The sequence below is a fragment of the Acinonyx jubatus genome, chromosome B1, assembly GCF_027475565.1.
Source record: "Acinonyx jubatus isolate Ajub_Pintada_27869175 chromosome B1, VMU_Ajub_asm_v1.0, whole genome shotgun sequence".
Taxonomy (NCBI): domain Eukaryota; kingdom Metazoa; phylum Chordata; class Mammalia; order Carnivora; family Felidae; genus Acinonyx; species Acinonyx jubatus.
In genome coordinates this window covers 72,078,568-72,091,185 of record NC_069382.1, presented here as the reverse complement: position 1 = coordinate 72,091,185, position 12,618 = coordinate 72,078,568, and the positions used below count along the sequence as shown (strand labels likewise).

Genomic DNA, 12,618 nt, shown 5'->3' with positions numbered 1-12,618 from the left:
ATCAGTGTCTTTCTATACACAGAATAATATATTAATCATAGATCTGTACAGTTACTTTCTATCCCTTTCCTGCTAGAAAATGGTAAGAGCTCCTGCTGTGAAAGTTGCATGAAATGCTTATAAAATCAGATTGCTACGTTGCCGTAGGAAGAGTCCTTCCTTTCAGAGCTGACACTCCATCCAATTGCCTGACCTATTTTATGAGTTGTTTGCCTTTTGATTTCTGGTAAGGTCCCAGAGGAACGTCAATGTGAGAGATATTCTGGGGAATTTTTATTTGAGCTGCTTTCCACAGCCTTGTGGTGTGTCTTAAATTTCCTTTCCAGGCCACAGGTTGATTATACAGCCTTGGCTCTGCCCATGAGAACCTCGTCCACAGCACATCTCAGCAACCATTTTTTCAAGGAGCTCAGTTCTGAGTTATAATTATCCTGATTTCCTTGATTTCTCACAAGACTTTCTTGTTCTGTTATTTCCTTACCTCTCATTCAAGTTCTAAGCACTTAGTTTTGTCCTTTTCTGACTGTCCCCAGCAAAAGGGACTTCATAGGTACCAGAAACAAAATCCTAGAGCAGTGCTGTCCCCGGCAATATAGAAATACAGATTGAAAAATGTCCTAGTAGTCACATTAAAAAAAACCCATGAAATAATTTCACCAATACATCCCAAACACTGTATTTCAACATGTGGTCGATATAAAAATTATTTTCTCTTTTTATTTTTTTAACAGTATTTTTCAAACTTTGAAATCCAGTTTGTATCTTATCGTTCTAGAACATTTTATTTCATAGTTTAGATGCTCATAGTGACATGACCTATCGTATACTGCACTGGACAGCATAGTTCCAGAGGTTTTGAAGGAAGAAGATATATACAAGGAAATGACACTTCAGAATTTTATGGAGGGAAATTTGTAGTTCTATAAGAATTACTCTACCACAAATGTAGGCCTGCTTTTAATGGTGATGTTCAAAATTTGCCTATCAGGTACAGATTTTTTTTTAAAGTTTTTTGATGTTTTTATTTATTATTTTTGAGACACAGAGAAAGCATGAGCTGGGGAGGGGCAGACAGAGGGAGACAGGAACCGAAGCTGGCTTTGCACTGACAACAGAGACCCTGAAGTGGGGCTCAAACCCACGAGCCTCGAGATCACGACCTGAATCAAAGTCAGACGCTTAGCCAACTGAGCCACCCAGGTGCCCCTCAAGTACAGATTTTCTTTAAAGCTTATAATTTTTTGAAAACTTTTTATTCTGTAGGGTTTCCTCTTATACTTTTCTAGTGGCATCTACTTTTCTAATGACATCTACTATAAACAATGTGTGTATGGAACATTGTAGGGCCAAATGATCCCTGATACAGAGAACTTGACCAGGTGAATATTGCAAGCAAGTGCTTGGAGATATTAATGTCTTAATTGGAGATACTTACTTGAAAAATAAATTGAATCCACACATTGTAAACATGATGGCCAAATAACCCACAACACCAAATGCATAGCTGAGTTTGTAGATTAGAAGAAACCATTTGTAGACCAATCTGTGGATGTAAAATGGGGAGAAATACAGAACATGATATTTTATCTTTTTCAAACATTGTTATAAGTCGGTTTTTAATTTCTAGAATTCTATTTATTATGTAATATAAAGAACATAAGTAGATTATATCAGCTAAACTCAATAATAATCTATAGTTTTAATATAATAACAACAAGCTAAATAGTATGCACGTGCATATATATATTCATTGCAGTTTGTCTATGTTCCTCATGTTAGAGTGGTGTTCAGAGATGGTTTCTCCACCTGGAACCCTGCCTCCCCTACCCCTCCTCCCCTGCCCTAGGGTTAGCTTAGAGTGGTTTTGGCAGGAGTAGCTTGGAGTAAGCAAAAGATGAGCAGAGAAGTCAAGGCTGTGGGGCAGGGGGGAACCTCCTCCCCCAGGAATGTTGCCTGCTACCGCTGCCTCTCCACCCCCCAGCCCAAGGACAGAGGTCCTCATTATCAGGCTCAGCCTCACCCCAACTCCTCTCCACTCACAGAGCCCCTCCCCTAGCCCTGGGATGGAATCACAAGTGTGCCACGGGCTGGTTTTCTCCTGCTATGTGGGTGGGTTCTTTGTGTATCCCAGCACATACAGTGACCACTCTTAGCACCTTTCCTTCTTCCCACAGGGTCGGAGTAGAGAAATGGGAGATGGGGATTGAGGGCACAGGTGTAGATGATTTAGAAGGGACCTCCTTACCCTGCTTGTTTCCCTTATCCCTGGCAGTAAAAGCCCTTTGAAAACCTACAGAAAGGGCGACTGCTTCATGTCTGGGAGGATGTGGGAAGATTCATTCGTGGTGCCACAGGACAAGGTTCTGGCCGGTGGAACGAGAAGTGATGGGAGGAGAAGGAGCAGCTGGGGGACTGTCCTTGTGCCCAGAGAAAAGAAGGCGGTGGCTGGACTGCTGCTTCCAAGGGAGCTGGAGGGCAAGAGGCAGGCCGGCCTCTCAGCTCTCCTTCCACACTTTTCGGGAGCCAGGTTCCCGCCTTTATTGCACCAAATGCTTATTTTCTGTTTTTACTGATTTAATGTTTCAATGTTATTTTAAAAGATGCCCTGCTTCATTGAATTCCAGTCAGAAGGGGCCTGCTGAGGGGTGCCTGGGTGGGGCTCAGTCGGTTAAACATCGACTGGACTCTTGATCTCAGCTCAGGTCTTAATCCCAGGGTCTTGAATTCAAGCTGGCTTGAGCTCCGTGCTGGGCATGAAGAAAAAGAAAAGAGAGAAAAAAAAAAAAAAAAAAGGAGGGACCTTCTGAAACATGATGCTGTGAATGGGGTTTGTGGGCTGGCTTGAGAAACGAGTTGTCATTACATCATTTTACGGTGGAAAGCTTCCCCACTTCAGGGCACTTGGTACCAGGGTTTTGTGGGCCACGCCTCCACCTGCAGGTGTAGTCCCGCCCCATGGGGGAGGGATCGGCAGTGGGGAGTTCGGAGGGTCCAGAAACTCCGCACGGACTGCACGTGGTGGGTCAGGTCGCTCTGAGCCTAAGTCACCTCTAAAGGAGGGCAGGCGGGGCTTTGGGGATCTCTCTGCCACAGTGACTCTCGAGCCTGCCGGTTCTTCTAGGTTGCTAGTTCCTGGGAAGGCAGTTCGGATCACTGCTCAGTGCAGCCAGATGGAGGCGGAAGTTTACGTTGCTCCAAGAGGTGAGCATGGGAGGGGGGCCAGGTCCGAGAGAGGCCTCCCCTTCTCCCCCACAGCACCCGCCAGCACCAGGGTCGGCTTCGGGAACTCCACACGTCCTGGACTTCCCATACCTGCTCTGCCCCTACAGGGTCCCCTCGCAAGGTTGTGCCAGCATCACAGGTGTTTCAACTTTTTAACTGCAGGCCTTCTGTGTGTCATTAAGGCAAAACCTTCTGTTGGGAGCCAGGCGGGCGGGTGGTTCACACTCTGTCTGGTATTGGTATGATTCTGGGCTCCCCCTTCCCGTTACTGCCTGTGGGACTCTGGCCACCCTACTTAGGACTTCCTCCTATGATTGCCTCATTCATAGAGTGGGGGGATAGCACTAGCTCCTAAGGTAGTTCTGAAGATTATGTGAGATCATGTGTTAATGTTCAAAAGATCTGACACATTTAATGCTCAATATGCATATAATTATTACAGGTATGTTAGATTTTCCAAATCCCCCACCCCCAAATCCTCCTGCTTACGGGGAGTACAAGTTTCTAGAGCACTGGAGTCCAGAACTCCCTCGTTACTTAGATCACACTGGAAGGCAGAGAAACCAGGTTAGGAATTGTGTTTGTGCTTCAGAGCAGCCTCCAAAAGGAAAGCTTGGCCTGGAATTGATGTGACCAAGCCCAGCTCTTTGTGGCGGTTTTTGAGCCTGAACTCTTTCAGGGTTTTTGAGCCTGAACCCTACTGCCATAGAGAGTTCTCTGTTACTCTGCCCCCTTCTGTTACTCCCCCCTTCTCTGTTACTCTGCCCCACAGCAAGGGCTTGGTATACTCTGCGGGAGGAACAGCTGGTTTTTAAACTGCATTGGTAGAGGTGCCTGGGTGGCTCAGTCCAAGGTTGAGTGTCCAAATTCAGCTCAGGTCATGATCTCCCGGTCTGTGAGTTCGAGCCCTGAGGGAGGCTCTGTGCTGACAGCTCAGAGCCTGGAGCCTGTTTCAGATTCTGTGTCTCCCTCTCTCTCTGACCCTCCCCCATTCATGCTCTGTCTCTGTCTCAAAAAATAAATAAACGTTAAAAAAAATAAAAAAAACCAAACTGCATTGGTGTGAGAGACCACTCCTCTTGGGTTTGCTTTTGCACCATGCCCGTTAGATCTGACCAGCTTAACTAGCCAGTAATGAAATCCTGTTTCCTAATGGAAAATAGCTAAGAAGTGACTTACCTATGATATGATCAAAGATCCATAAGGATCGTTAGGGCCTACTACCACTCATCAACAGGAGCTTCTTTATCCAGACTGCTTTTCTAGAAGAAATGGGGTCCTAATTAGCCTCTCCTATTGTTGTCTCTTCAAATGGTGGCTGTAGGTCTTTTTTTAAATGTTAGTGGAACGTGTTGTCTGTCAGGCTATGCTGGGGTCAGGGCTGTGCAGGCAGGAGAAGCTGAACTGTACGCCCTGTGGGCATGAGGAACAGAGGACAGGGGCCCCACCATCTGAGACACATGAGCCATGGACAGTAATGAGGGAGCATTTGGCTATTTCTTGTCATGAAGTTCCTCTGCATTGAATGCGCTCATGTGCACAGAAATACTGCGTTTAACTGGGGTAATTCATTCTACAGTGGAGAAGTGAACTGTTCTCTCTGAAATACAATATAGATTATATCCAGGGAATGAAAGCAAGTGCATTTTGGCTCATCCAAACTTTGGATCACTTTCACAAGTTTTAAATAACTTCCAATATTTTTTAAGAAGGAGAAAAGGTACCATATATCCATGTACAGATGGGTAAACCAGGCCATGCAAAGGCTGTCTAAAGCCCCAAATCGGCCAGTTCAGGAGGCCTCCTAGCACCACCTCAGAGCTCTTCCCAAATGGGATTAAATTAAAATATTAACCAGAATTCATGTATTTGAATATAAATTTTTAAATTTCATTTATTTATTTATTTATTTATTTATTTATTTATTTATTTATTTATTTATAGTAAACTCTACACCCAATATGGGGCTTGAACTCATGGCCCTGAGATCACTAACTGCATGCTCTTCCCACTGAGCCAGCCAGGCTCCCCTTGAATATCGATCTTTATCATTACATTGATTTATTTGACTTTTCTCACTGAATAGTTTTTCTTCTCCAGAGTAGGAAAAGTTGATATCCGTCTCTCCCACTTTTTTTGAGGATTAAAAACAAACATCTGAATAGCTAAATAATCCTAAAAACATTTCACAGGAGCTTATGATTTGTTCTCCAACCAAGATCAAAATGTGACATTGTCTTATTGCCATGTAATGCCTTACACATTTTCTCTCTATCCCCTTTCAGTTTTATCTAGATTTAGATTCAGATCTTATCTGCAGAACAAGGAGAGCGAAAGCAGATTTGTGGGCACATGATGAGATTATAAGCACTTTGGAATGATTTGTGGACAATATAATGGAATTATAGAAATGCCAAGAGGTTGGCAATGGTAGTTAAGATAAGCATTGGAATATTAAAGCCTCATTTGTTATGAGAGGAGTAAGTTGGCCATTACTTATGATTTACCCGAAATAAAATACATACATATACAGTTGTTAGAAATACAAACATCTAACTCTTGCTCTATTATAAAATGTGTGTGACACAACTTATGATGGAATCATACAAAATGCTGAGCTAAAAATAAATATGCAAATAGTGTTCTAGAAAGTTAAAAAAATTTTTTTAATGTTTATTTAGTTTCGAGGAAGAGAAAGAGAGACAGAGTGTAACAGGGGAAGGGGCAGAGAGAGGGGGAGACACAGAATCCGAAGCAGGCTCCAGGCTCTGAACTATCAGCACAGAGCCCCACACGGGGTTTGAACTCACAGACTGACAGATCATGACCTGCGCCGAAGTTGGACGCTTAAGTTGGATGTTTAACGGACGGAGCCACCCAGGCGCCCCTTTGTTCTAGAAAGTTTAAACCATAGTTTGACTTCTCTTTCTTCTGGCTGTCATTAGTATCTGAAGTAATAGATTTTACAGGTATGTCCAAATCACCATTAAACAATGAGCATAAACAGTGGTAGAGCTAATCTCCAAATAGTTTTGCTACTGAAGGGCAAAAAAAGTGTGATGCCCCCTCCCCCATCCGGGAAAATGGAATTAAAGTATACTTCTTAATGTTTATAATAAAGAGGGTGTCAGGGAAGGAACGAGTGGGATACATACCTTGGTGTTCTCCCTGAGAGGGGTTTTCGGGTAGCTCTGAAGAGGACGTAACTGGTAATAACTGAGAACATTCCCCACATAGACAGAAACCGCCACCAGTAAAGTTTTATCGTGAAATACAGAGGGACAACCCACATCTGCAACAGTGTCGCCAGCTGTCAGAAAAAATGAACAGAAAGTCTCTTTCAATGATTGAGGGCCCAGAATATCATGTCCACTATTAAATGATTCAGAAGCTACTCTGGGGGAAACCACTGTCACCATCTCGTCTATAACATGCAACTGGGTCACCATCCAGCTGTAAGCTCTTCTATACATGCTAAGTTTTGGAAGGAATTAGTATGGTGGTCTGAAAATTCAAATGGGAAATCATCCAAAACATTCATTTTTCTTTTACCTCTTTTCTCCGGGATAGTTCAGATGAAAGCAACTTTGGGCTTCAAAAGCTGTGTGGTTTTGGACAAGTGAGCCTCACTTTTGTTGTAAAATTAGGGATAACAATGCCTGCCCTTCTTGCCTGTGCTGAGGTGGGGATCAAATGAGACCACGGATGGGAAAGTGCTCTGGAAACAGTACTGTGATATATGGAGCCAAGGGGCTGTTGTTCCTATCATGTACACGTGTGCAAATACATGGTGACATCAAAGGGAGGAAGTGGCATCACAGCAGCTTCTGGGACCTCTTCTGCCTGCTTCCCAGTGCACTCTGCAGGGTGAACCTTGGAGTCCCAACTGTGGGGCCCCCTCACCCTTGACTATTGGATTTGCAGCCCACCTTTTGCTTCTTGTCTTTCCTTTGCTTTTGTTTTGCCTTTTCCAGGCAAGCCAAGGTGGGGATCAAACTCTTCCCTATTCATCTGTGTGTAACTCCTTCGTGGCCTGTACCACTGACCTGAGTCCAAGTCACCTTCAGAGGGTTCTTTAAGTCGGCTGGCCCTACTCTCATGTGGCAGGAAGCAGGGTAGACTGAGCTGATGGGTTGTGAGTCAACAACTTGATATGGTTACCATAGTGATGCTCCCATTCTTTAGACCAGGCTTAATGCCAGCTATTACCTCTCTTGTGAAAAAACAGCCAGCAATAACCTCTGGTCTTATGTTTTAGCACATGCAGACTAACCCCCTATTACTTGCTCAGCACCAAAGTAAGAGAGGGATGGCAAAGAGGTTTTGTCTCAGGTGTGGACTTGAATTGGCAGTGGCCCCTGGCAATGCTCTGTTGAGGAGGATTCTGAGCCTGGGTCCTGGGGTAGTGGAAAGAGCATCATGATTGCTTAGTTATGTCTGCCAGTGGTGTGGAAGCAGTTGTTAGGGCATGTGTTTCATGTATTTTTCATCTGAGTATAACAAAGACTGATGTTATTGATTTGCCTCTTTCTTTCTTTCTTTCTTTCTTTCTTTCTTTCTTTCTTTCTTTCTTTCTTTCTTTCTTTCTTTCTTTCTTTTCCTTCCTTCCTTCCTTCCTTCCTTCCTTCCTTCCTTCCTTCATCTTTATTTCTTTTCTTTCTCTTCTTTCTTTTCTTTCTTTCTTTCCTTCCTTTTCTTTCTTTCTTTCTTCCTTTCTTTCTTTCCTTCCTTCCTTCCTTCCTTCCTTCCTTCCTTCCTTCCTTCCTTCCTTCTACTTCATCTTTGTGATAAAAGGGGGCAGCTGAGGAACAAAAGCCTATGGATATAATTTTGGGTCCTTTAATAAGGTCTTGGTCATAATAGCCTTAAGGTCATAACCAAAATTATTTGATAAGACTTCAAGATGTGCATGAAAAAGACAAGGCCATAGCCGTTCCTCTTTCCACATCAAATAAGAAGACATTTCCAAGGTTTTTCATTTTTTTTATTGCTTCATCCCCATAAATGAACTGATATGAAGTCTTCTGACAGTTGCTCTAAATCTTTGGGAGAACACGAGAGTTGTTATAAAACATGCATTTGAACAAAAATACACATGGAGCCAATCTAAGGTGATTATCTGGAGAGTGTGGGAGGAAAAACACCCTATAACCTCCCTTTTTTGTTTTCAAATTCCTGGCAGTACTTTCAAGGAATAGTATTTTTTTTTTTAAGCTTATTTAATTTTGAGGAAGAGAGTGTATGGGTGCGCAGTGGGGGAGGGGCAGAGAGATAGGGAGAGAGAATCCCAAGCAAGCTCCATGCTGTCAGCACAGAGTCAGGGAAGAGTATTCTTTACTCTTGCCTAAATTAGTCAGATACAAACGTGCCTTGATTCATTGAGCTTCGCAGATACCATGTTTTTACAAATTGAACGTCTGTGGCAACCTGTGTCCAGCGCATCCATCACGCCATTTTTCCAACAGCATTTGCTCACTTTGTGTCTCTGTGTCATATTTTGGTAATCCTGGCAATATTTCAAGCCTTTTCATTATTATTATATTTGCTACAGTGATCTGTGATCCGTGATTGCAATTCACTGAAAGCTCAGGTGATGGTTAGTATTTTTTTTAGCAATATTTTCTAATTAAGGTAAGTACATTGTTTTTTAGACATGAAGTGATTACACACTTAATAGACTACTGTATACTGTGAATGTAACTGTGATTTGCACTGGAACACCAAAAAGTTCATTCGACTCTCTTTATTGTGATACTTGCTTTATTGTGGTGGTCTGGAACTGAACCCACGTTATCTCAAGGGTATGCTTTTAATTGCTTTAATTTTCCATCCTACCTTGTGAGTGTGGTTATAGCTAATATGTGAGTTAGCACCTTTATTTATGAAATCAAGATAAATACATATCCAAACAGGACAAACAGCTTTACTTAAGGAAGTAGAATACTGTTCCTGAGGACCAGAGACCACATAGTAGGTAGTTAAGACTCCATTTGTGTCTACTTTAGCACTCAGCATTAGCAACTCTGACCCTCTGCTATTGCTAATAAAGGTGTACAGCCCCTTAAAAGAAAATCACACCAGAATTTTGGTCATTTATTTCCCATAGCTGATTTTGGAGATAGCAATCTATGATAAATGATATGTTTTCTGACTTTTTTAGTTCATTATCTCTGATATTAAAAAAGGAAACAAAAAGGGCACCTGGGTGGCTCAGTCGGTTGAGCACCTGACTCTTGAAATGGGCTCAGGTCATGATCTCACAGTTCGTGGGATCAAGCCCCACGTCAGGCTGTGTGTTGACATCATTGGGCCTGCTTCAGATCCTCTCTTTCCCTCTCTCTCTCTGCCCCTTCCCTGCTTGTGCACACACATGCTTTCTCTCAAAGTAAATAAATAAACATGAAAAAAAAAAAGGAAACAGACATGAACTTCATCTTGCAAAACCTGATCATCGATCTTTTGCATTTTTCATCTTTCTGTTTGAACAATTTGATTCATCTTTACATTTCCCCATAAAAATACTGAAATTTTTTGTAATAGTAAGAGTCAGTTCATTTTAATTCAGCAAAACTGCCATGCTCCTATTTTTATACTTTAGATCATAAGCTAAAATTGACAAGACTAATCCATTTCCTCAAATCCATGGAGTTATTACAATCTATAATATTTTGGAGCAATGATTGGATTATATTTTTATAATACTAGGTCTCATTGTGGATCTATAAAAGTACAACCCATTTCTAGATGATCCCAAATTTCTCTTACTTGATGCCTGGGTTTAATTAGCAGTGCATAGCAATGTCAAATGTACAGACATCCCACTTCTTAAAAATAGGCCTTAGAGGTCAGAAACAAAGGGAAAGCAAAAGAACATTATAACATATCAGGTATGAAAATATTTGATTTCTTAACTAAGTGTATACCCAATGCCATATTTTCTCAACATGTAAGGGGAAAGGTCAGAAATTTGCATTATGAATTCAATTAATTGTATGAGGAGTCATTTTGAAATGAGGGCCACATTTCATATCAATTTAAAAGGTTATCAATTTCCAGAGCAGTTAAAACTTCTCATTTTTAATAGCAACTGCCACATATGAAATGTAGGAATTTGGTGCCTCATAAATAAACACACGAAATATGTGAAATCGAGGTGTATGCATGCGAGAGGAGGCCTGGCAGCTGGGACACATTAATAATGCCAGAGGGGTCACCATCTGGGCATGTGCATATAAAACACATCTGCATTGCTGGCGAAGGGCAGCCTGTGCATCTGTATCACATCACCAAACGTTCTCCCCACCCACACATCGTGGCAGAAGGAATTTCCTGACGAATCACATGCTGCACAAAGGTACCATGTTTTTTTCTTGTATCTATGCACATAAGGAACCTGAAAAGAACAGCAAATCAAGTCAAAACAAAGGTATCTTTTTATTTGCCTAATTATACAGAATGATGAATGGATCACACAACATGAGAGAGGGAGAGAGAGAGGGAACGAGAGAGGGAGAAGGAGGTGGGAGGGAGGGAGGAAGTTATGTGATGCTCATTTCCTTTGCACTGCAAATCCCAAAGTGTTTGCAGCCATTTGTACATGTGTCTGTGTGTGTTTGTATAGGTGGAGGTGGAGCAGGAGCAGGGAGATGCCAGAGGTCAGCAGGAAATTCCCATGTAAATAAAGGACTCCAGGAAGTACTGTTGCTATGATTAGCACACAGGCAGTGAAGGGAAGTATGGATATAAACAAGTAAACGTTGGGAACTTTGGCATGTGGAGGGCTATTAGAAATTCACTTGGTCCTTATTTCTAGTTCCAAATCAATTCACACTGTTGATTTTGCTCTTTGAATTCTTAAAGGAGATTGTGCCATGCAGTGTTAGGTATGTATGTGACTATGCATGTATTTGTGTGTTGCCTCACTTTAAAAAGATCTGAGCGGGCCTAAGGCTTTACTGGTACAGTAATATGTTCTAGTGTTTCACGGCTATTAATCGGCAGGAAGTTGATTTAAATAGAGCAATGTTTCAATCTGTAGCAAATTATTTGCCTGTGTGTTGAGGCAAGTTAACAGTGTGCCTGAAACCCAAATTCTTTGTATGTAGTTATCAGGCCTTCTCTTGATTTGAAGGGAGGTAAAAGGAATCTTTTTTGGCACCTTCCCCCTATTTCCTTCAGATATGAGAAATAGGGATATATCAAAGAAGGTGGAGAGGCCGGTGTTGAATGAAATTTTATTTTTTAAATTAAATTCTGTTTAAAAATGCTGTTAAAAGCGTTTGGAAATAATTTCGTTTTGAAGCTCTGCCATGTCTACAACATATCAACAGCATCAGCTGAAAAGAGAAAAATTCAAATATCCAGATGCTCTGTCTATATTTTACTAACCATATGACTATTTGGGAACACCCAGGTATTTAGTAGTAGTCCGAACAAAATATGAATTTTCCACTTTCTGTCTATTTTCTCTCTTCACTTTTTGACATCACCTTGGAGCAGGTGATGTTATATTTTCAGACTTTGTTTTCTAAATAACATGGATCCTTTGCTTTAGGTATTTATAATAAGCCGCTCTGATGTCCACAGCTCCTACAGACCACGGAACAGAATCTAAGATTAAATGATCACTTCAGAATGTAGACATATTTGTTAAAAGCTGTACTCTGAAAATATCTTGAGCTTTTGGATTAGTGCCCTCACCTCTGAAGCACATGATCCAAATTATGCATGCAATAATGTGAAAATAGGGGCGCCTGGGTGGCTCAGCTGGTTAAGCATCCGACTTCGGCTCAGGCCATGATCTCAAGGTTCATGGGGGGTTGAGCCCCACATCGGGTTCTGCACTGACAGTATGGACCCTGCTTGTGATGCTCTCTGTCTCCCTTTCTCTCTGCCCCTCCCCTGTGCTCTCTCTCTCTTTCACCCTCTCAAAAATAAATAAAAACTTAAAAAAATGAAATAAAGTGAAAATAATGCTATTTTATATATAATATATAATACCCTCAGGGTGTACATAAATAAGTAAACTGGCTCCCACCTTCTGCCATCTATGTACTTAATTGTTCCATCCCAGTAACATACAGAGCAATATCAGAATTGTTAACCTGCACTCCCATAGGACAGTTTTACCAACTAGGTACAGTGCTCATTTACAGTGTCTATTGCCTTAATCTTACAGATTCCTCTGATTTCCAAAGGTACGTAGCATCTCATTCTTCAGATGCTGATTTCATCAGTGAAACCATCTGGGCTTGGAGCTTTCTTTGGTAGAAAGATATTAATTATTGGCTGAATTAAAAAATAGATATAGGCCAGAGGCAGGATATATGGGGTAACTTAAATGGGTAAAGCTAGTCAAAGGGTACAAACTTCCAAACTTCTAGTTATAAGATAAAG

At 41.7% G+C, this 12,618-nt stretch overlaps 1 protein-coding gene across 2 annotated transcripts in view; it reads right to left on the bottom strand.

Moving 5' to 3' along the window:
- RNF175 (ring finger protein 175) overlaps positions 1–12,618 on the bottom strand; it is a 51,296-nt gene that overhangs the window by 17,063 nt on the left and 21,615 nt on the right. For both annotated transcript variants that reach the window (XM_027067635.2, XM_027067641.2), the window contains exons 4-5: positions 6,378–6,532; positions 1,436–1,543 (exon numbers count right to left, since the gene is read on the bottom strand). In XM_027067635.2, the coding sequence (XP_026923436.2) occupies positions 1,436–1,543; positions 6,378–6,532 (263 nt within the window). The remainder of the gene's footprint in view (positions 1–1,435; positions 1,544–6,377; positions 6,533–12,618) is intronic.